Source organism: Ceratotherium simum, chromosome 2 (assembly GCF_057802395.1).
Source record: "Ceratotherium simum simum isolate JZ-2026a chromosome 2, ASM5780239v1, whole genome shotgun sequence".
Taxonomy (NCBI): domain Eukaryota; kingdom Metazoa; phylum Chordata; class Mammalia; order Perissodactyla; family Rhinocerotidae; genus Ceratotherium; species Ceratotherium simum.
Window position 1 is genome coordinate 71,591,170 of NC_141901.1, and position 24,787 is coordinate 71,615,956.

Genomic DNA, 24,787 nt, shown 5'->3' on the forward strand with positions numbered 1-24,787 from the left:
TCAGTGCACACCCGGGATCCGAACTGGTGAACCCCGGGGCCGCCGCAGCGGAGCGCGCATACTTAACCGCTGCCCCACCAGGCCGGCCCCAGACACAATCTTTGATACTAGGGATATAGACATATTCAAGACACAGTCTCTTTTTAGGAGAAAGTCAAGTAGTAGATGAAACTGAGAAAAACCTTATTGAAAACTTATGAATGCTCAGGCTTCATTGTTGTTCACATTATAGAATGGTTGCCTTCTAAAAAGTTAAAAATTATAGAGTGTATTGGTAAGTAGAAGCGGTACCTTGTTCTGAGGTAAGGGACAAAGGTGTTTTGAGGTAAACGGAGAAGTAAATGAGGAACTTAATGTTAGATCACCTCTGCTTCTTTAAGGTGAGGCTGTTTGGAAATGTCTAAAGAGCCACATGATAAAGCAAGTTGGAGAAAGGCATGAAGATAGGACTATGCTGGAGACTTGATTTCAGATGAGGAGGGTTGGCAAGCACTGCCTGAATCATAATCTGCTCTTTGTTATTTTATGGAGAAATTTGTTCTGATCTAAATTTTTAAAACAGCCTTCTTGGTATATAATTCATATATAGTACAATTCACCCATTTAAAGTGTACAATTCAGTGGTTTTTAATATATTCACAGATATGTGCAGTCATCATCATAGTCCATTTTAGAATATTTTCATCACCTCAGAAAGAAACCTGTACCCTTTAGTTATTACTTGCTGTCCCTCTGTCCTCCCCAACCCAAAGCAATTGCTAATCAACTTTCTGTCTATAGATAATGCCTATTCTGGACATTTCATATAAATGGAACCATTGTATGTGGTATTTTGTGACTGGCTTTTTTCACTTAGCATAATGTTTTCAAGATTAATCCATGTTATAGAATGTATCAGTACTTCATTCCTTTTCATAGCTGTGACCTAATTTTTTTAAAATGTAAATTTAATTATAAACTGCTTATGCCATTGAACTGAACTCTTTTGAATATCTTTACTGAAATGTTCCTAGTTTATTTTAGTCACTTATCTTAGTGAAAATATAAATATTTACAATAAGGTCCTCAACTTAATTATATCCTATATTACTCAAAAAGCAAGATTCCTATTTCAGGAAAATAGCCTACTTGTTGAAGACTTCCTTGAATATCTTATTTCTTGGCATTGCTTTAGCATACTAATCAAAATGCCATTTTAATAGCAGTGAAAAAGTAATGACGTGATTTAAATGTATTTGACTCGGAGCCACAAATCAGTGATCTAAGTTTTCCTAGCTTAATTAAATGCTGTTCTCCCAGGCTTCCGGTGCATTAATGTAATTTTCTGGATCTAATATTTGCTTACATTTTCTTAGTGTACTGTCCTTATATCTACTCATAGCATACTACATGTATGTAAAAAGATGTTTTTTCTCAACTGTGTGAGTCCTCCATCCTCATAACCAAAAACAAGTTCAGTATGATGTCTTTATTAGCCATGTAAACCCTATGAATAGTAGCGGGGCATTGTCTGATATAGCGCCGGAAGATGAGAGGATGCTGCCCCCCCAAAATTGGGCAGGGTTCCACTCTGCTGTATGCAGGGTCACTAGGTGTTGGAATCCACTTGACAGCACTAACAATGATGTCTTTATTAATACTCAATACGTTTAATTTCCTGGTTTTATTTTAAGCATTGTTAAATATTTTAATTTTGTTTTGTGAGATAATATGATATTGTTTCAGTTACTATTGCTATGTAACAAACCACCATAAAACTTAGTGGCTTAAAACAATTATTTAATGTGAACTTGGATTCTGTGGGTCAGGAATTTGGACAGAGCATTACGAGGAGGGCTTGTCTCTGCCTCATAATGCCTGTGAGGCTGAGAGGCTGGGAAGACTCAGAGGCTGGAGTTGACTCTTCATTAGGGCCTGGAATCATTTGATGGTGTATTCACATTTCATGTCTGGTGGTTGATGCTGGGACCTCAGGTGGGCTCTTAGCCAGAATACCTACACTTGGCCTCTCCACCTCGTCTCTAGATGGGCTAGTTTAGGCTTCTTAACAGCATGGTGACTGGGTTCCAAGAGTCAGCCTCAGTAATCACTTTCGATGTACACTATTGGTTGAGGCGCTCAAAAAGCTCTGCTCAGGTTCAAGAGGAGGGAACATAGACTTCACCACTCAATGGGAAGATGTGGGCTAGGAAATGTGGCCTTGTTATGGGTTGAATTGTGTCCCTCCAATAGATAGGTTGAAGACCTAACCCCAGTACCTCAGAATGTGACCTTATTTGGAAACAGGGTTGATGCAAATATAGTTAGGGGAGAAGTCACAGACAGCTGAGGGGAGAATGCCATGTGACAATGGAGGCAGAGATTGAAGTGCTTGGAAGTGCTGCAGCTACAAGCCAAGAAACCGTAAGGATTGCTGGCAAACCACCAGAAGCTGGGAAGAGGCAAGGAAGGATTTGTCCTACAGATTTTAGAGGGAGAATGACCTTGATGACACCTTTTGGACTTCTAACCTCTAGCACTGTGAGCCAATAAATTTCTGTTGTTTTAAGCCACCCAGTTTGTGGTACTTTGTTATGGAAGCTCTAGGAAACTAATATAGGCCGTCTTTGGAAAATACAATCTGCCACAGATTTGTTGTAAAAATTATAGCTTTTTTTCCTCTGTTTGTATCTGGTAATGATATATATTTATTTTGCCCATGTACACTTTTCTATATCCAGCAGAAACTTACCAGGAGGGGCTGTTTTAATAACTATCAACCTAGTTTATATGTTAACATTTTTTGGTGAAGGAGTATAATACATTAAAAGTTGTTAGTGTATATGGCTGCAAAAGAAAGTTGGTACAGGAGTTACATTCATTGAAATATGTTGTTTAACAATGAAAATTAATCAAAAGTTGTTAAGGGAGTATGAATTGAGTGTCTGCTAATGACACAGCTTTGTTCTTAAGTCATGAAGAGGATTCATGAAAAGTAAAGAGTAGTCTCTTTGATCTGTTATATTTTTGGGGGGTGACAATATGAATATATATGAAATAATCTTTTTATTTCTTAAGGAACTAAGGGGCAATACATCTAAATGGTTAATGATATAACAATATAGGGATAATATGACACATATACCATAGGGTTGTGGAGGTTAAATTAGGTCATAACATCAAGTGTCTGAGGGTAAACGCTCAGAAAATATTAACTATTATTATCTTTATTAATGAATGTCAAAATATTTAATATAGACAAAAAGTGCCATAGAAATGGAGAGAAAAGTGAGATAGAACATGCAGTTACAAATACCTTAAAGAATGAGTGCTGTTTGGAAACAGCGGCATTTCTCAGAATATGTTTTGAAAAAAATGATGAAAAAAGGATTTCTGGCCAGTCAGATTTGGAAAGTACATTCCCCTACCTTTTACCCTTGACAGTGTATGATGATAATATGTCCCTGAGAAGTTTTATAATAAAAAATATTGCACTTAATCTTCAGGACTTCAGCTTTCAGTAATATGGTTCGCTACATAGCTTGGAAAAAACTCTTCCTATATAAAGCATCTAGAAACGCAAACATCCTTTGAAATGCAAAGTTATGTTTCCAGGAAAGTAAGGGAAATGCCCCTGGGCCAAAACCAGCCAGAAACTGGAAACCAGATGCCCTTCAAACCCACCCATGTGTTATGTGAATTATTTATTTACTTTTTGGAATAATCAAAAGAAAACTTGGAGTAGCTATATTAATTTCAGACAAAGCAGACTTGAGAAGAAGGAAAATTTTCAGGCATTATGTAATGATTATAAGGGCTCAGTTCTCCAAGAACACAACAGTTGGTGCGGCAAAAACTGATAGAATTTCGTGGAGAAATAGACAAATTGACCATTATAGTTGGAGACTGCAGCACCTATCCTTCAATAATTGTTAGATATAGCAGGTAGAAAATCAGTAAGTATATAGCTGAACAGTACTTTCAATTGACTGGATTTAATTGACATTTACAGAATACTGTATCCAGCAACAGCAGAATACACATTCTTCTCAGGCTCACATGCAACAGTCACCAAGATGGACTACATTCTGGGCCATAGACCCTTAACTTGTGCTCTTAGACCACAGTGGAATTAAGTTTGAAGTAACAGAAAGATAGTTTGAAAATCTGAAAATATTTGGAGATTAAACAACACACTTCTAAATAACACATGGGTCGAAAAAAGTCTCAAGAGAAATTTAAAGTATTTTGAACTAAAGGGAAACGGAAAGTAGCAAAAGCAGCACTTATAGGTTAATTTATAGCATTGAATGTATATACTAGAAAAGAAGAAAGATTTAAAATCGGTAATCTAAGCTTCTACGTTAGGGAACTAGAGAAAAGAGCAATATAAACCTTAAGCAAGTGGAGGAAAAGAAAGAATAAAAATTAGCATAAATAAATAAAATTGAAAACAGGAAGACAGTAGAGAAAATCAATGGAACTTAAAGGCTGGTTCTTTGAAAAGATCAATAAAATTAACAAACCTCTAGCCAGTGTAATGAAGACCAAAAGAGAGAAGACACAAATTACTAATATAAGAAATGAAAGAGGTAAGTTTTTAAAAAAATTTTAATTGTGGTAAAATATATATATAAAATAAAATTTACCATCTTAACCATTTTTAAGTGTATAGTTCAGTGGCATTAAGTACATTCACATTGTTGTATAACCGTCATCACCATTCATCTCCAGAGTACCCATTAAACTTTCCATTCCTCACTCCGCTGACAACCACCATTGTGCTTTCTGACTCTATGAATTTGACTACTCTAGGTACCTCATATAAGTAGAATCATACAATATTTGTCATTTTGTGACTGGCTTATTTCACTTAATGTCTTCAGGGTTCATTTAGGTTGTAGCATATGTCAGAATTTCCTTTTTTAAGACTGAATAATATTTCATTGTATGTATATAATACATTTTATTTATCCATTTATCCATTGATGAACACTTGAGTTGCTTCTACCATTTGGCTATTATGAATAATGCTGCTGTGAACTTTGAGGCCCTTTTTTCAGTCTTTTAGGTTATATACCCAGAAGTAGAATCGGAGGGTCATATGGTAATACTCTGTTCAATTTTTTGAGGAACCACCATACTGTTTCCCACAGCAGCTGCACCATTTTACATTCCCATCAACAATGCCAACATTTGTTATTTTCCATTTTTTTTTTTGCTGAGGAAGATTCACCCTGAACTAACATCTGTTGCCAATCTTCCTCTATTTTTGTATGTGGGTTTCCGCCACAGCATGGCCACTGACAAGTGGTGTAGATCCACACCTGGGAAACGAACCCAGGCCGCTGAAGCAGAACATGCTGAACTTAACCACCTGGCCACCGGTCCACCTCCCACCCCACGTCCCCCCACCCCCCGGCACATTTTTTTTTTATAGTAGCCATCCTAATATATGTTAAGTGGTATCTTATTGTGGCTTTGGTTTGCATTTCCCTAATTGGTGATGTTCAGCATCTTTTCATATGCTTATTGCACTTATTGGCCATTTGTATATTTTTGGAGAAATGTTGTTTCAAGTCCTTTGCCAATTTTTTTTTTTTTTAAAAGATTATTTATTTATTTATTTTCCCCCCAAAGCCCCAGTAGATAGTTGTATGTCATAGGTGCACATCCTTCCAGTTGCTGCATGTGGGACGCGGCCTCAGCATGGCCGGAGAAGTGGTGCGTCGGTGCGCGCCCGGGATCCGAACCTGGGCCGCCAGCAGCGGAGCGCGCGCACTTAACCGCCAAGCCATGGGGCCGGCCCTCCTTTGCCAATTTTTTAATTGCGTTGCTTGAGTTTGTCGGCGTTGTTGATTTTAGAAGCTTTTTAATAATATTCTGCATATAATCCCTTATCAGATATATGATTTGGAAATATTTTTTTCCATTCTGTGGGCTTCCTTTTCACTCTGTTGATAGTGTCCTTTGATGCACGAAAGTTTTAATTTTGATGAAATCCAGTTTATCTAATTTTTTCTTTTTTGTCTGTGCTTTTGGTATCATATTTAAGGAATCATTGCCAAATCATTGTCATGAAGCTTTTCCCCTGTGTTTTCTTCTAAGAGTTTTATAGTTTTAGCCTTTATGGTTAGGTCTTTGATCCATTTTGAGTTAAAGAGGTAAGTCTTTTAAATGATCTTTACTTGGATTTCTTATCTCTAAAATGAAGACATTGTCTGTCCTACAGAATTGTGAGTGAGCATTAAGTGAGTTAATATTAAGCGATATGAAAATCCTAAAAAATAAAATGCTAAATTGCTGAATTAGCCTTGATATTGTAAAATAAGGTAACCCAACAATGATAAAAAAATAACCACAACAGCCTAATTATTTGAATTGTACCAGTTTTTTTCTTCATTTAATAAAATCAAGTGAAGTTAGTGTCTGTTTGAAGGCAATTTTGGAAAGTAAGGTTTGTTGTATAGTAAAGTTCTAACCAACTTTCTGGAACATCCAGCCTTCAGGAAATCAGTCTGAATCAAGAATTCTCAAGAATGAAGATCATAGTGGTGGAAATGAGACTATTTTGCAGCTCCTAATTCTTCATCTCTCAGATGCTCCTCAACCCACTGTAATCTGGTTTCTGCTTACTTCACGGTGAAATGGACTCACTGAGGTCATTAGTGACCACATCCATTGCCAACTTTTGGTCTTGCTCACTCTTGTTAGGGACTACATCCAATTTTCATTCTACTCTTACTTAGTAACTTTCTGACCTTGTATAAGTATTTTGGATCTAAAATTGGAATCTCTAAAAGTAGTCCTTAATCCCATTTACACTTGCATCAAAAAGAATAAAATACCTAGGAATAAATTTAACAAAAGAGGTGAAAGACCTGTACGCTGAAAACCATAAGACACTGATAAAAGAAATTGAAGACAATACAAATAAATGGAAAGATATACCATGCTTGTGGATTGGAAGAATTAATATTGTTAAAATGTGCATACTACCCAAAGCAATCTACATATTCATTGTAATCCCTATTAAAATACCAATGGCATTTTTCACAGAGCTAGAACAAATATTCCTGAAATTTGTATGGAACCACAAAGTACCCCAAATAGCCAAAGCAATCTTGAGAAAGAACAATAAAGCTGGAGGTATCACGCTCCCTGATTTCAAACTGTACCACAAAGCTGTAGTAATCAAAACAGTGTGGTACCGGCGCAAAAACAGATGTATACATCAGTGGAACAGAATAGAGAGCCCAGAAATAAACCCACGCCTATATGGTCAATTTACAACAAAGGAGGCAAGAATATACCAATGGGGAAAAGAGTCTCTTCAGTAAATGGTGTTGGGAAAACTGGGCAGATAACATACAAAAGAATGAAATTGGACCACTTTCTTACACAATATACAAAAATAAACTCAAAATAGATTAAAGATTTAAATGTAGGACCTGAAACCATAAAACTCCTGGAACAACACGTAAGTAGTAAACTCTTTGACATCAGTCTTAGCGATATTTTTTTAGATATGTTTCCCCAGGCAAGGGTAACAAAAGCAAAAATAAACAAATGGGACTACATCAAACTAAAAAGCTTTTGCACAGTGGAGGAAACCATCAACAAAACAAAAAGGCAACCTACTGAATGGGAGAATATATTTGCAAATGATATATCCAATAAGGGATTAATATCCAAAATGTATAAAAAACTCATACAACTCAATATCAAAAAAACAAATAATCTGATTAAAAAATGGGAAGAGGACCTGAATAGACATTTCTCCAAAGAAGACAAACAGATGACCATCAGGTAAATGAAAGGGTGCTCAACATCAGTAATCATCAGGGAAATGCAAATCAAAACCACAGTGAGATGTCACCTCAGACTATCAGAATGGCTATTATCAAAAAGACAACAAACAACAAGTGTTGGCACAGATGTAGAGAAAAGGGAACTCGCATACACTGTAGGTGAGAATATAAATTAGTGCAGCCACTACGGAAAACAGTATAGAGGTTCCTCAAAAAATTAAAAATAAGGCCGGCCCCGTGGCTTAGCGGTTAAGTGCTCGCCCTTCACTACTGGCAGCCCGGGTTCGGATCCCGGGCGCGTGGGTGCGCACCCACTCACTGCTTGTCCGGCCATGCTGAGGCCATGTCCCACATACAGCAACTAGAAGGATATGCAACTATGACATACAACTGTCTACTGGGGCTTTGGGGAAAAAAAAAGGAGGAGGATTGGCAATAGACGTTAGCTCAGAGCCGGTCTTCCTCAGCAAAAAGAGGAGGATTAGCATGGATGTTAGCTCAGGGCTGATCTTCCTCAAAAAAAAATAAATAAATAAATTAAAAATAGACCTACCCTATGATCCAGCAATACTACTTCTGAGTATTTATCTGAAGAAAACAAAAACACTAATTCGAAAAGATATATGCCCACGTGTTCACACGCACACACACATATACATACACACACACATATATACACAATGGGATATTATTCAGCCATAAAAAAGAATGAAATCTTGCTATCTGCAACAACATGGATGGATCTAGAGGGTATTATGCTAAGTGAAATAAGCAGACAGAGAAAGAATAGTACCATATGATTTCACTTATATATGGAATCTAAAAAACAAAACAAAACAAATGAACTAACAAACAGAAGCAGACTCATAGATACAGAGAAGAAATTGGTGGTTGCCAGAGGGGAGAGGGGTAGGGGGAAAGGCAAAATAGTGAAGGAGTTAAGAGGTACAAACTTCTAGTCATAAAATAAGTAGGTCATGGGGATGTAGTGTACAGCATAGGGAATAAAGTCAACAATATTGTAATAACTTTGTAGGATAACAGATGGTAACTAGTCATATCAGGATGATCATTTTATAAGTAAATGTCGGATCACTATATTGTATGCCTGAAACTGATACAATATTGTATGTCAACTATACTTCATTAAAAAGTAGTCCTTTTTGGGAGTTTAGAGCATCCTTATAAGTTCTAATAAAATACAAAGTGATAAAGGAACTGGGATTGTTTCTCATGGGAGATCCTATTCAAATATTGTAGTAATATCTAAGGCTTTTACTAAACTTATTTATATTTATTTATTATTTTATTAAGATTTTACTTTTTTAGAGCAATTTTAGGTTCACAGCAAAATTGAATGGAAAGTACAGAGATTTCCCATATCCGCCCTGCCACTCACATGCATACCTTTCACCATTATCAACATCCTCCACCAGAGTGGAATATGTGTTGCAGTTGATGAACCTACGTTGACGCATCATGATTACCCAAAGTCTGTAGTTTACATTACAGTTCATTCTTGGTGTTGTACATTCTATGGGTTTGGACAAATGTATAATGACACGTATGCATCATTATGATATCTTACACAGTTGTTTTCACTGCCCTAAAAATCCTCTGTGCTCTGCCTGTTCATCCCTTCCCTCCCCTCAGCCCCTGGCAACCGCTGATCTTTTTACTGTCGCCATAGTTTTGGCTTTTCCAGAGTGTCATATAGTTGGAATCATGCGTTATGTAGCTTTTTCGGATTGACTAAGCCCTTTTAAAATTGAGATATAATTCATATGCCATAAAATTCACTCCTTTAAACTGTACAGTTTAATGACATTTAGTGTATTCACAAGGTTGTATAACCATCACCACGGTCGAATCCCAGAACATTTTCATCTCTCCACAAAGAAACCCCGTACCCATTAGCAATCAATCCCCAACCCCCGTTCCCTAGCCCGTCAAAGCCACTGATCTACTTTCTGTTTCTGGATTTGCCTATTCTGGACATTTTATATAAATGGAATCATACAATATGTGGCCTTTTGTGTCTGATTACTAAGCTTTTTAAATGATGGCTTTAACTTTTTCAAAGTATGTTCATGTTTAAAAATAAATGCATAACACCTCTATGACAGGAACTTTGTGACGTAATTGCATTGTCAGATAGTTACTATGTCTTCATGACTTCAATTTACCATAGGATGAGGGAAAGGGGTTTAGAGGGGGCAGGGTGGAGATTTTGAAAAGTAGAGTTAAAGGAAAAATGTCATCATATATGAAAAATAATTCAGTCCTGTGGGATTTCTAGAACCATGAGTATTAAATGTTATTAAAGTGCAACTGCAATTAAATACTCCAATTACATTTAAGAATTTAAAATTTGAAGATGGGTTGTTGAGCCTCCAATAGTTATAGACGAAATCTCATTTCAGCAAGGTTGAAAGGATGCCAGGATTGTGCTCTTCGTTATTCCAAACTCTTTAAATGGAAGCCTGTTGCTACAGTGTGCAGAAGGGGTATGATAAATTTATTTGTTTTAATAAATTAAAGCAAGTAGTAGGTGTCTTTTCCCTTTGCTGTGATTAACTTGAGTAGAGAATTTTTGTATAATGGAAATGTAAAGCATTAATTCTTGAAAGTTGTATGTTTGAAATTAATGGTTGGTATTAGTAAAGAGTAACATTTTTCTATAAATTTTACGTGTTAAGTTTTCTATTTTAAAATATAATGTGCTTTTGGGATGCAAATTAGTCCCATCTTCACAATTGAATTTGTAGTAGTAACTATGTAGAGAAGATCAATAGGATAACAAATCACAGTAGGCTATCTTCACAGTTGTCTATCATGGCTCCTACCATTTCCTAGCACAAAGGAAGTTCTGGCTGAATTATTCTTTGCTTCCTATCTGGCTTTTTGCCCTGATCAGCTGTGCTACTGGTCTATGCGATGGTGAGGACTTCTTTTGCCTGGAAGCCTAAATAATCTGTCCCATGCTTCTTTTCCTTGGCTCCCATGCTTCATCTTGCTTGTCTTTCTTGGGAGTGCTTTCCTTGATGGTAAGAATCCCCTGATCCCTTCTATAATGTCATTCCCAAGGGAAGTAAGTTCTAAAAGGGTAAAGTTAATGGAAAAAAGAAATGAGAGGTATCCTTAGGTTTATAATAAAACTCTTGTTCCCTATTCAGTGCTTGTAATCAAATCTTTGTCTTCCTAGAAGTTCCAGCCTCATGTTAAGTGGCTTAACTATGACCTTAGTATCTCTTTTCCATTTTTTAAAAAAAATTTTATTTATTTATTTATTTATTTCCCCAAAGCCCCAGTAGATAGTTGTATGTCATAGCTGCACATCCTTCTAGTTGCTGTATATGGGACACGGCCTCAGCATGGCTGGAGAAGCGGTGCCTCGGTACGTGCCCGGGATCCGAACCCGGGCCGCCAGCAGCGGAGCGCGCGCACTTAACCGCTAAGCCACAGGGCCGGCCCTCTCTTTTCCATTTTATCCTTTCCCTACATTGAATTTTCCTGCTGGGTTGAGATGGAGGAAGTGGGGGCAGAGGGATAGAAATAGAGAGTCCTGTATGTATTGAGGTGAGGAGGAAGGCCTTGGGCAGCAACCTATGAGGGAGAGCTGTATCTGCTAAGACAGTCTGGGTGGGATTTTTATTTGTATGTATATGTTGGTGTTTTAATTTTCGTGTGTATGAATTGCTACATATAACCAAGGGTAGCTGAGTATATGCTGATTCAGAAAATAATTTGTAGTGCTGTAGCCATTTACCTATTGAATAAAATTTAAGGTCTTCTCGGGACATAAAAGCATTCATAGTTTTTAGCTTTTGTATGTCTAAGCACTTCACAATCAAGAAGCTCTTTTTATCATAGTTTTTTAAAAAGTACAATCTCTTAAAAAACCTATTATACCTTATTTTGTAAACTCATATTAAGAATGTCTAGTGTTTTATAGGTATTCAAATATGGTTATTGTTAACATTGTTTTTCATTACTGAAGTGATAGTGCCTTGTTTGAATATTATTTATGTATATTTTGTCTTTCAGCTGAATTTGTTGTATACATATCTGCTTAGGAAGTTGGTATGATTTATATATGGACATATGTATAATTCGTTGAATCTTCGAGATGGTAGGGGTCTTAAAGGTTGTTCTAGTCCTGGTTGCCAACCTAAAATGGAAACTCATCTTCAGCCAGCTCTTGACATTCGGCTCTTATACTTACTGCTCTATTGTAGCCATTGGTGGGGAATGTCAACTCTTTCTGGGCAGTCCATTCTATTTCTGAAAAGTTCTAGCTATTTGAATATGGTACCTTGAATCTCTCTCACTCTAACTCAACCATATATCGTGGGTCTTGTTACATCTTATTTATGCTAAGCAAACCCAGTTTTTGTTGAATTGTTAGTCATGTTACAGGATTTCCCTATCCTCATCACCTAATGGACATGTTTTAACTCCTTGACTTTTAAATGGTTCTGACTACAACCCCAATAAAGAATACATTTTATATTCCAACTCAGTACACTTATACATATATATACATGTACTCTATAGTTTTAATACATATACATAACTGAAACAAAAATTTCATAAGACAGCATATTTTTACACTGACATTTTCTGCCCTTTTCCATTTTTAAAAAATGCTGGTGTTACCTATTAAATTGATTTTATCACTCCCAGAGGGATTTCAGCCTGAAGTTTAGAAAACACTGTTCTAGTTTGTTTGTGCTGCAGAACTAAAAATAAACAGTTTCCAAAAGCTGAATGTTAGGATAATTGTTGCTAAAACAGATTTTATCTATATCATCTCAAAGAGAATATTCTGATGGTGGTTATTAAGTAAAACTTAACAAGATTATCAAGTTCTTGTTAGTGAATACAGTAAAACTAACATATATGCAACTTTTATTTTTATCCTTAGGTGGCGACAGAAAAGGTTGCAGAAAAGCTGAGTTCTACTCTCTCATGGGTGAAGAACACAGTATCACATACAGTCAGTCAAATGGCCAGTCAGGTGGCAAGTCCATCTACTTCGTTACACACTACATCCTCCTCTACCACACTATCAACACCAGCCCTTTCACCATCTTCCCCATCACAGTTGAGTCCAGACGACTTAGAACTCCTGGCTAAACTGGAGGAACAAAATAGGTGAGTAAGGTTGCTTGGCTTTTCTCTCTCCAATTGTCATACAAACTCAACCATTCATATGGTTGAATATATGCCATATTCAAAATTTTTTTAATTTAATTAATCTATTTATTCTTTCTCCCAAAGCCCCAGTAGATAGTTGTATGTCATAGCTGCACATCCTTCTAGTTGCTGTATGTGGGACGCGGCCTCAGCATGGCCGGAGAAGCGGTGCATCGGTGCGCGCCCGGGATCCGAACCCGGGCCGCCAGCAGCGGAGCGCGCGCACTTAACCGCTAAGCCATGGGGCCGGCCCCATGTTCAAAATTTTATTTTATTTTATTTTATTTTATTTATTTATTTATTTTATTGAGGTTTTAATGGTTTTTAACATTGTGAAATTTTGGGTTGTGCATTTTTGTTTGTCCATCACCATATATATGACTCCCTTCACCCCTTGTGCCCACCCCCCCACCTCCATTGCCCCTGGTAACCACAGTACAGTTTTCTCTGTCCATGTGTTGGTTTATAGTCCACATATGAGTGAGATCATACAGTGTTTGTCTTTCTCTTCCTGGCTTATTTCACTTAACATAATACGCTCCAGGCCCATCCATGCTGTTGCAAATGGGACGATTTTGTCTTTTTTTATGGCTGAGTAGTATTCCATTGTATATATATACCACATTTTCTTAATCCAATCGTCAGACGAGGGACACTTAGGTTGCTTCCACTTCTTGGCTATGGTGAATAACGCTGCAATGAACATAGGGGTGCATAAGCCTCTTTGGATTGTTGATTTCAGGTTCGTTGGATAGATTCCCAGTAGTGGGATGGCTGGGTCATAGGGCATCTCTATTTTTAATTCTTTGAGGAATCTCCATACCGTTTTCCATAGAGGCTGCACCAGTTTGCATTCCCACCAGCTGTGTATGAGGGTTCCTGTTTCTCCACATCCTTTCCAACATTTGTTGTTTTTTGTCTTGGTGATTATTTGTTTTGGTGAGGAAGGTTAACCCTGAGCTAACATCTGTTGCCAGTCCTCCTCTTTTTGCTGAGGAAGATTGGCCCTGGGCTAACATCCGTGCCCATCTTCCTCTTCTTTATATGTGGGATGCCTGCCATAGCATGGCTGATAAGCTGTGTGTAGGTCCGTGCCAGGGATCTGAACCCGCAAACCCCGGGCCACCGAAGTGGAGCATGCGCACTTTACCACTACGCCACCGGGCTGGCCCCAATATTCAAAATTTTAAATATTTTCTCATATTAAGAATGTTTATTTTCTAGTTTTTGGCTCCTTGTTTATCAAAATTGCTTAACAAAAGTATTCGAGTCTTTTTTGGAGGAGTCGGTCTTAAAACTAAAGTTGGACTAAAATTTTCTTCTGGCTCAGATAGCACTAGAGATTTGTTTTCTTAATATAGAAAATACCCTAAATTCTTATTAACTTTTAGAAAATTTTTTAAGGCAAAGAAAAATACCAGCTTTGTTTTAAACTCTCTAAATAGTCTCCTTTTGTTAAGTTGTAAAATAATATAATTTAGGATAGATATCTGATTTGTGGTTTAGAGTGGAAATCTCATGAATTTATTCATGGAAGGCAAAGTGTCCTTTTTCTCTTATTGGATATGAAATAGTTATTTACTCTGCTAGGAATGTGTACTCTGGAACCTGTGTGCCCCTTCACCATATTATCATCAGAAGCTTTTTAGGGCATCAGCCACAAAAGAATTATTGGAAGAGCACCCTTTTGTGTTCAGTCAAGATGTGTACCACCACTGGCTTTAAGGATAATAACAGAGATAATTTCTTACAGCTTTTGTGATATATCATTGAGATAATAAAGTACACACACTTAAGGTGTACAATTTGATAAGTTTTGACATATGTATATACCTGTGAAATTATCACCAAAATCAAGAAAACGAACGTATCCATTATCCCCCTTCTCACCTCCAGGTAGCCACTGATCTGCTTTCAGTCACTATAGATTAGCTTGCATTTTCTAGAATTTTATAGAAATGGAATCATACAGTATGTACTCTTTTTTAATGGATTATTTCACTCAGCATAATTATTTTGAGATTCATCCATGTTGTAGCACATATGAATAGTTCATTCCTTTTTATTGCTTAGTAGTATTCCATTGTATGCATATATCACAGTTTACTTACTCATCCATTGTTACGAAATGCTATAAACATTTGTGTACAAACCTTTGTATCAATGTGTGCTTTTATTTCTCCTGGACAAATACCTAGGAATGGAATGGCTGGTTTATATGGTATGTGTACCTTTAACTGGCAGACTGTTTTCCAAAGGGTCTATATTTTTTCACGTTCCCACCATCAGTGTATGAATATTTCAGTTCCTCTACATCCTTGCCAACACTTCGTATAGTTAGTCTTTTTAATTTTAGCCATTCTAATAGGTATTGGTATCTTGTGGTTTTAATTTGCATTTCCCTAATGGTGTTGAGCATCTTTTTATGTGCTTGTTTGCCATTGATATATCTTCTTGGATAAAATAGCTATTTGAAATTTTTCCCCATTTAAAAAAATTAGGTAGTTTGCTTTTTTTGTTTTTTTTTTTGTGAGGAAGATGGGCCCTGAGCTAACTTCCAATGCCAATCCTCCTCTTTTTGCTGAGGAAGACTGGCCCTGGGCTACCATCTGTGCCCATCTTTCTCTACTTTTTATATGGGACCCTGCCACAGAATGGCTTGACGAGTGGTGCTTCCGTGCGGAGCTGGGATCCAAACCTGCGAACCCCGGGCCGCTGAAGCGGAGCATGCGCACTTAACCGCTACACCACCGGACCGGCCCTGGTTTGCTTTCTTATTATTATATTTCAGGAGTTCTGTATATATTTGGGATACATGTCCTTTATCAGATATGTGCCTTTCAAATATTTTTCCCTGGTCCATGGCTTATCATTCTCTTGACAATATCTTTCTAAAAGCAAAACTTTTAAATTTTGATGAGATCCAGTTTGAAATTATTCTTTATGGATTGTGCTGTTGATGACCCAAGGTCACACAGATTGACTCCTATGTAATGTTGTAGAAGTTTCAGTGTTTTAAGTTTTACATTTAGGTCTATGATCCATTTTGAGTTAATTTTGTATATGGAGCAAAGTAGAGATCAAAGTTCTTTTTTTGAATATGCATAATTAATTGTTCCTGTACTATTTGTTGAAAAGCTATGCTTTCTTCACTTAATTACTTTTGCACTTTTGTCAAAAAATCTGTTGTCCATGTATGCATGGGCCTATTTCTGGACTCCATTCTGGTCCATTGATCTATTTGTCTATCTTAATGCCAGTATAATACTGTCTTGATTATTGTAGCTTTATAAGTCTTGACATCAGATAGTGTTAATGCTCTATCTTCTTTCATTTTGACTATTTTTGGTCTTTTGCATTCCTTTATGAATTTTACAGCAAGTTGTTAATTTCTACAAAAACACTTGCTGAGATTTTGATTGGAATTACATTAAATCCCTAACAATATTCTCTTCCACCCATGAACACAGTGTATTTCTCATTTACTTATTACTTGTGCATGGTATTGTTTTTGTAAATTTAATTTTTGATTGTTCGTTGCTAGCATATAGATACAATTGTTTTTCTTTTCTTGATCTTGTATCCTGCCACCTTGCTAAACTCACTTGTTCTAGTAGGTTTTGTTGTTTTTTTAAGATTCCATTAGATTTTCTATATAGGTGAGCATGTCATCTGTGAATAGAAGCACTTTTCCTTCTTTCTTTTCTATCTGGATGCCTTTTATCTCTTTTTCTTGCCTTATTGCAACTGGCTAGTACCTCCAGTGCAAACTTGAATCTGAATAATGAACAGACATCCTTGTTGTTTTCCTGGTCTTAGGTGGAAAGCATTAAATACGAAGTTAACTGTGGGTTTTTGTAGCTGGCTTTTATTAGACTGAGGAAGTTCCTTTCTATTCCTTGTTTGCTGAGAGTTTATAAGAAATAGATGTTAGATTTTGTCAAGTGCTTTTCCTGCGTCTATTGAAATGATCATATGATTTTCCTCTTTTAGTCTAATATGGTGAATTATATTGATTTTTGAATGTTAAACCAACTTTGCATTCCTGGGATAAACCCCACTTGGTCATGATATATTAGACTTTATAAGATATTAGACTATAAAATAAAGACTGTATTAGTCTTTATAAAATATTGTTGGATTTGGGGGGCTGGCCCGGTGGCACAAGCGGTTAAGTGCATGCATTCCGCTGCGGCGGCCCAGGGTTTGCCAGGTCGGATCCCAGGCGCGCACCAACGCACTGCTTGGTAAGCCATGCTGTGGCGGCGTCCCATATAAAGTGGAGGAAGATGGACACGGATGTTAGCCCAGGTCCAGTCTTCCTCAGCAAAAAAAGAGGAGGATTGGCAGATGTTAGCACAGCGCTGATCTTCTCACACACACACACACACACACACACACACACACACGCAAAATATTGTTGGATTTGATCTCTTAAAATTTTTGTTTGGAATTTTTGCATTTACGTTCAAGAGGGAAATTGGTCTGTAGTTGTCTTGTGGTCTGACTTTTTATCTGTAATGCTTTATGTCCTTGTAATGTCTGTGTGATCTTTCTTTTTTCCTAATATAAGTGTGTAGTGCTTTACATTTCTCTGTAAGCCCTACTTTAGCAGCATCCCTTTAAATTTATTGAGACTTGTTTTATGGTCCTGAACATGTTCTATTTTGGTAAATGTTTTATGCATACTTGAGAAGAATGTGTATTCAGCTATTGTTTGGTAGTGTGTTCTATAAATGTTAATTGATTCAGGTTGATTGATAATGTTGTTTAAGTCCACTATATCTTTGCTGGTTTTCTGTTTACTTGTTGTATCAGATATTGAGAGAGGAGTATTGAAACTTCCAACTATAATTGTAGACTTGTCTATTTCTCTTTAAATTTTATACTTCTTTGTTTTATGTAATTTAAAGTTTGTATTATTAGGTATATAAACATTTGGGATTGTTATGTTCTCTTGTCAAATGCCTTCTTTATCCCTGGTAATACGGTTTACTTAGAAATCTACTTTATTTCTTATAGTCATTGTAGCTTTCTTTTGAATAGTGTTAAAATTTTATATATTTTTCCATCCTTTACTTTTATTCTATTTTTTTCTTTATCTTTAAAAGTTTGTCTATTCTAAAGTTTGTCAATTAGGCAGCATATAGTTGAGTAGTTGAGTCTTACTATTTTAATTACAGTCTCATGATCTTTGCCTTTTAACTGGGGAGTATTTAGACCATTTACTTTTTTTTTTTTATTACAACAACAAGGTTTTATTTCTTGCTCACATTCATATTCATCTCAGGCTGCAGGTTGAATACATCTTTGCTCCTTACTTCTTCATTCCAAGACCAATGACCAGCCCATATCCAGGATAAACTAGACTCATGGCAAATGGAAAAGGGATTTAGTGGAAATACCTTAAAACATCTGCTAGGAAGTGGTACACATAACTTCAACTGACATTTTATTGGCAAAAGCAAATCACGTACTCATACCTTATGGAATGAAGTGGGAATTAGAATCTTTTTGCAGAGATGGATCCAAGAAAATATATACTTTACTTTATAGTATATAGTATAAATATATACTGTGCTATATTATTTTGGCTCCATTTTTTGTATTTTCATTGTGTTATTATTTTTAATTTACTCACATACCGTAAAATTCACCCTTTTAAAAAGTGTACAATTTAGTGGTTTTTAGTATATTCACAAAGTTGTGCAGCCATTGCCGCTACTCAATTTCAGAACATTTTCATGACCCCCAAAAGAAACTCTCAACCCATTAGTCTCCCCTTTTCACCCTCCTTCCAGTCCCTAGTAACCACTTATCTACTTTCTATCTTTATGGGTTTGCCTATTCTGGACATTTTGTTATGATTCCATATATGGAATCATACAATAGGTGGTCTTTTGTGACTGGCTTCTTTCACTTAACATGATCTTTTTCAGGTTTTGAGGAAAATAGATCATGTACAATTAATATGATTATTGATATGGCTATGTTTAAATCTGTCATCTCGTTTTCTACTGTTGTTTGTTTTCTTTTTATTTTTCTGCCTTCTTTCGACTTAATGGAATATTTTTTATGATTCTATTTTATCTTTGTTGATTTATTTGCTATAAGTCTTTGTTTTATTATTTACTGCTTGCTTTAGGGTTCATAGTATACATCTTTAACTATCACAGTCTACCTTCAAGGGATCTCATACCACTTCACATGTAGTGTAAGAACTTAGTATAGTACATTTCCATTTCTCCTCTCAGTCCTTTGAGCTAGTTTTGTCATACATTTTACCTTTATTTTATGTATTTATTTATTTTTTGGCGAGGAAAGTTGGCCCTGAGCTAACATCTGTGCCAGTCTTCCTCTATTTTGTGTGTGGGACACCACCACAGCATGGCTTGATGAGCAGTGTATAGGTTCACACCTGGGATCTGAACCCACGAACGCCAGGCCGCCAAAGTGGAGTGCAAGAACTTAACCACTATGCCACCGGGCCAGCCCTCATTTTACTTTATATGTGCTATAAACTCCATAGTGCGTTATTATTTTTGCTTCAACGGTCAATTTTGTTTTAAATGAAATCAAAATAATAAGGAAAAAATCTCATATTTACCTATGTAGTTTACATTTCTGGTGCTCTTTGCTTCTTTCTTTAGCTCCAGATTTCCAACTGATATCATTCTCCTTCTGCCTGAAGGACTTCCTTTAATATTTCATATAGTGTGGGGCTGCTCCTGCATGTCTGAGTCTTCATTTTGCCTTTGATTTTTAGAGATATTTTCTCTGAGTATAGAACTCCAGATTGACAGTTTTTTTCCAGTACTTTAATGATGTTTCATTGACTTCTCTCTTGCATTGTTTTTGTTGGGAAATCTGTATTCCTTATCTTTGTTCCTGTGTATAAAATGTGTCTTTTTTTCTCTGTCTTCTTTTAAGATTTTTCTCTTTATCCCTGTTTTTTAAGCAGTTTGGTTCTGAGGTGCCTTATTGTAGTTTTCTTCATATTTCTTACATTTGGGTTTTGTTGAACTTCTTGTAGATTTATAGTTTTCTTCAAATTTGGAAACTTTTTGACTATTTTTTTTCCAATTTTTTTGTCCCTTTTTCTCCTCCTCTTCAGTGACTCTACATAAATACAGTCATGTGTCACTTAATGACGGGGATATGTTCTGAGAAATGTGTTGTTAGGCAATTTTGTCCTTGTACGAACATCATAGAGTGTACTTACACAAGCCTAGATGGTATGGCCTACTACACACCTAGGCTATATGGTACTAATTTTATGAGACCATCATCATATACGCGGTCTATTATTGACTGGAACATCATTATGTGGCGCATGACTATATTAGGCCACTTGAAGTTGTTCCACAGCTCCCTGATACTGAGTTCATTTTTTGTAAAATTTCTATTGCTATATATTCAAGTTTGCTAATATTGTCTTCTGCCATGTCTAATTTCCCATTAATCCCATCCAGTGTGTTTTTCATCTCTCACATCGTAGTTCATCTCTAGAAGTTGGAGCTGAGTGTTTGTACATCTCTACTTAAGTTTTGAACATATAGAAATATAGTCATAATAACTTTTAATGGCCTTGTCTGGTAATTCTGACATTTCTGTCAATACTAGTTTGCTTTTGATTAATTGCTTTTTCCTTTTCTTTTCTTTTCTTTTTCTTTTTTTTTTGGTGAGGAAGATTGGCCCTGAGCTAACATCTGTTGCCAATCTTCCTCTTTTTGCTTGAGGAAGATTGTCACTGAGCTAACGTCTGTGCCAGTCCTCCTCTGTTTTGTATGTGGGACGCCACCACAGCATGGCTTAATGAACGGTGTGTAGGTCCGCACCCGGGATCCGAACCCACGAACCCCGGGTCGCCGAAGCGGAGCATGAGAACTTAACCACTATGCCACTGGGCTGGCTCCAATTAATTGCTTTTTCTTCTCATTATTGGTTATATTTTCCTGCTTCTTTGCATGCCTGATAATATTTGACTGGATCCCTGACATTGTGAATTCTACTTTGGTTTGACTGTTTTCCTATAAATATTCTTGAGCTTTGTTCTGGAATGCAGTTAATTTACTTGGAAAGAATTTTCTCTGAGTAGTGCATATCCTAGGGCTATTATTCCCTCCTACTGAGGCAAGACCCTTTTGTATACTCTACCCAATGTGCCTTGAAACAGGACCTTTTTCAGTCTGGCTTGTGGGGACAGATTCTATTCCTGGCCCTGTGTGAATGGTGGCCACTGTTAAATACAATCTTTTCTGGTGGTTTTTTTCTCTAGCCTTGGGTAGTTTGCTTACACAGATCTGCTGATCAGTTCCCAGCTGAATACTTGATGGGTATCCTCTGCCAGTCTCTAAAGATCTTGCATACTTCTTACCTCTATGGTACTCTGTCCCATGAACTCTAGCCACCTTGGGCTAACCGCCTTGGTCTCCTCAGGCCTGTAGCTCTATCTACTCTATTCAGAGTGCACTAGGTTCTGTCTGAATTTCCCCTACCTGTGCCAGGATCTGGAAACTTTCTCAGGACGGGTAAGATGGCAATCTTAGGGCTTACCTCACTTATCTGCTGAGTTTCAGCAATTGCTGTCTATTGTTGCCTATTAACTAAAGTCTTGAAAAAATGTCGTTTTCATGTAGTTCTTATATTTTGTCCATTCTTTTTTGGTTGTTTCAAGGGAGTGGGTAAGTCTAGTTTCCGTTACTCCATCATGGCTATAATGACATAATTTTTTATAAAGTTTTACATTTTCCTTTGGCATGAGGAAGAAGTCTGACTAAGATTAGAAAAATTGATATATATTATTTGACAGTTAGATTTAGGAGTTAATTTGTTATTAGCGCTGTCGAGTTGACTCCTAGCGATCCTGTGTACAGCAGAGTGGAACCCTGTCCCGTCTTTTTGCGCCATCCTCTTTTTTTTTTTGTGAGGAGATCAGCCCTTGCTAACATCTGCCAATCCTCCTCTTTTTTTGCTGAGGAAGACTGGCCCTGGGCTAACATCCATGCCCATCTTCCTCCACTTTATATGGGACGCCGCCACAGCATGGCTTGCCAAGCAGTGCGTCGGTGCGTGCCTGGGATCTGAACCTGCGAACCCCGGGCCGCCGCAGCGGAGGGTGCGCTCTTAACCGCTTGCGCCACCAGGCAGGCCCTGTGCCATCCTCTTAACCTTCTGGTGTGATATCAGACAGTGCTCTGCTGCTGTGCACAGGGTTTTCATGGACAAGTTTTTTGGAAGTGGGTGGCCAGGTCCTTCTTCCTAGTCTGTCAGTCTGGGAGCTCCGCTGAAATCTGTCCACTGTGGGTGACCCTGCTGGTATTTGAAATACCAGTGGCATAGCTTTCAGCATCACGCAGCTGCCACAGCTTGACAACTGACAGATGAGTGGTATGGTTCCCTGACTGGGAAATGATCCTGGGCAGCAGGGTGGTGTCACTGAGAGTGCTAAGTCTTAACCACTAGACCACCTTACAAGTTAATACCATATATAAATATATTCTGAATGTTACCTCTGCTCAGCTTTAAAAAAAAATTTATTGCTGAGGTAGTTGTTGAAATTTCTGCTTTAACAAGACCTGTCCTCAGGCTTGATCACTTCTTGTTGACATGGAGACAGAAAATAGAGGCATGAAAAAATTTTCCTGGAAACAGGATTTAGGAGCTAGGAATTTTGAACCTGGCCCAAATGAGCCACATAGAACAGAACTTAACATTAGCCCATGCAAACCTGGTGATAGAAATTGCCCACTTCTGATTATCATTTCCTAGAAAGTACTTTTAAAGGGTTTTCTTTGGCTCTCAGCATTTGATGGGTAAGGTAGAAAGCTCAGTGTGTCATATGATGAAAAATTTATGTGGGTTTCATGTGTGTATGTAGGTGTTGGTTTTGACTTTTTGCCCCTTTGCTTACTACATTTTAAAGATTTTGAGCAAAATCTCTTGGTTGAGGTTTTGGGAGGACACAATCTTCTACCATAAACGTAGATTGGCAAAGTTTCTTGGTTGAGTGAATTTGGAAGAGGGTTATGAAAGAGCAAAGCGGAGTGTTAGATTGTATGAAGGAAGTTATGCGCAAATAGGTCCTCAGAGAAAAGAAAATCACAAGGGCCATTAAAGAGTGCAAAAGGAGGTATGGTGTGGAAAACTTAGTGGGCTATGAAGCTAGAGCAGGACTGGCAAAGTAAAGCACTTACAGATAGTGCTAAAGGGTATAAAGGATTTGTAAGTTTTGAATTGGTTCTTAAACGGCAAAATAGTTTTCAGAAAAGATAACTTGGTGCTGAGTTTGTAAGTGACCAAAGTTGAATTTATTTTTTATGGTTGTGATCAATAATTATTGTGTAACTAAAATATACAAAGTACTATATTAAAAATTGTTGTGAATGAGGTATAGGTATAGATAAACTTTTTTCCAAATAATTCACAATTTACTCCGGAACACCAGATGTACTTGGTGTCTATGTTAACAATTAAAGAATAGTTACTAGAGTTGGTTAAAGATGTTCAGGAAAGAGATTTTGACAAATAAGAATTTGAAGAAATAAAAGGAGCAGAAGGTTGTTACCCTTTGTTCTTGTGTGGAATTACTCAAAAATTTGTCCTTTTTTGAGTTCACATTTTGTGTCTTCCTCTCTCTCTTTTTTTAAATTATTAAAACCCAGAATCCATGGGAAAGGATTTTTGTGTAGAGTGTAGTGACATCTTGTTTTGCTTTAGGAGAACAGTGTGGCGAAAAAACACATCTCTCCACTCTAATAAAAAATAAAATGACAAACACTAAGATCTAACCCTTCTCTCACTGTTCTGCCCTACTGCCCCATCAGTGTGTTAAGTCCAAGGAAAAATTGTAGAATGATAACTTAAATGTTCTCTGACCACTACTGTGATTTGTAATGTTAGATGTGCAAGTTATATACCTAAAGTAAAAATTATGAGACACAACTACTACTTTTAACAGGGAGATGCTTTTATTTAGGTTTTTTCCTTCTCCTACCCAAATGTAGATGAGTCTCTGGTTATTTTACTTAACTCTTTGATTCAGAAAGTATAAAAATGGCAGTATTTTAGAAAATTAAAATTTAAGAAACACGAAAATATCAAATTCCATAAGAAACTTTTCCTTCCCATAGTTTCGCTGCAGTTACCACTTTTTATTTTATTTTTAAAAATTTTTATTTATTTTTTTGGTGAGGAAGATTAGCCCTGAGCTAACATCCATTGGCAATCCTCCTCTTTTTGCTGAAGAAGATTGGCCCTGGGCTAATATCTGTGCCCATCTTCCTCTGCTTTACATGTGGGACACCTGCCACAGCATGGCTTGATAAGCAGTGCGCGGGTCCACGCCCGGGATCCGAACCTGTGAACCCCGGGTCGCCGAAGTGGAGCGCGCGAGCTTACCCACTGCGCTGCTGGGCCGGCCCCAGTTACTGGTTTTTAAAAATAAGTGCATGTGACAACCTCAAAAAGATGTGAGGAAATGGTTCAATACAATGTCAAAGATCTGTTTGATGAAAGTTAATAATTGATAGTCTTAAAGTTGAAATGGGACAGCTATTTTTTTCTGTGTGTTAAATGTGCTTTTCTTTTTTGTTTCAAAAATACAAAGGCTTTGGCAGAGATGAATTTACAAAGGTAAGGTTCGAGTGTAATAGCAATGCATTTTAATTAAGGAGGGGAATGTTGCTAATTTAAATTTTGAATGGGCCATCATTTGTGTAGTTTACAAGTTTGGCATTTTGCAACTATGTTTGTTTCCTCTTACATTCTATTATATGGAATCAGATTTTTGGGGGTGA

The 24,787-nt window shown here is 37.0% G+C and overlaps 1 protein-coding gene across 9 annotated transcripts in view; it reads left to right on the forward strand.

Moving 5' to 3' along the window:
* The window catches only part of EVI5 (ecotropic viral integration site 5), a 241,607-nt gene that overhangs the window by 39,865 nt on the left and 176,955 nt on the right, over positions 1 to 24,787 (forward strand). For all 9 annotated transcript variants that reach the window (XM_087447490.1, XM_087447458.1, XM_087447460.1 and 6 more), the window contains exon 2: positions 12,718 to 12,947. In XM_087447490.1, the coding sequence (XP_087303616.1) occupies positions 12,799 to 12,947 (149 nt within the window). In that variant the 5' untranslated portion in view covers positions 12,718 to 12,798. The remainder of the gene's footprint in view (positions 1 to 12,717; positions 12,948 to 24,787) is intronic.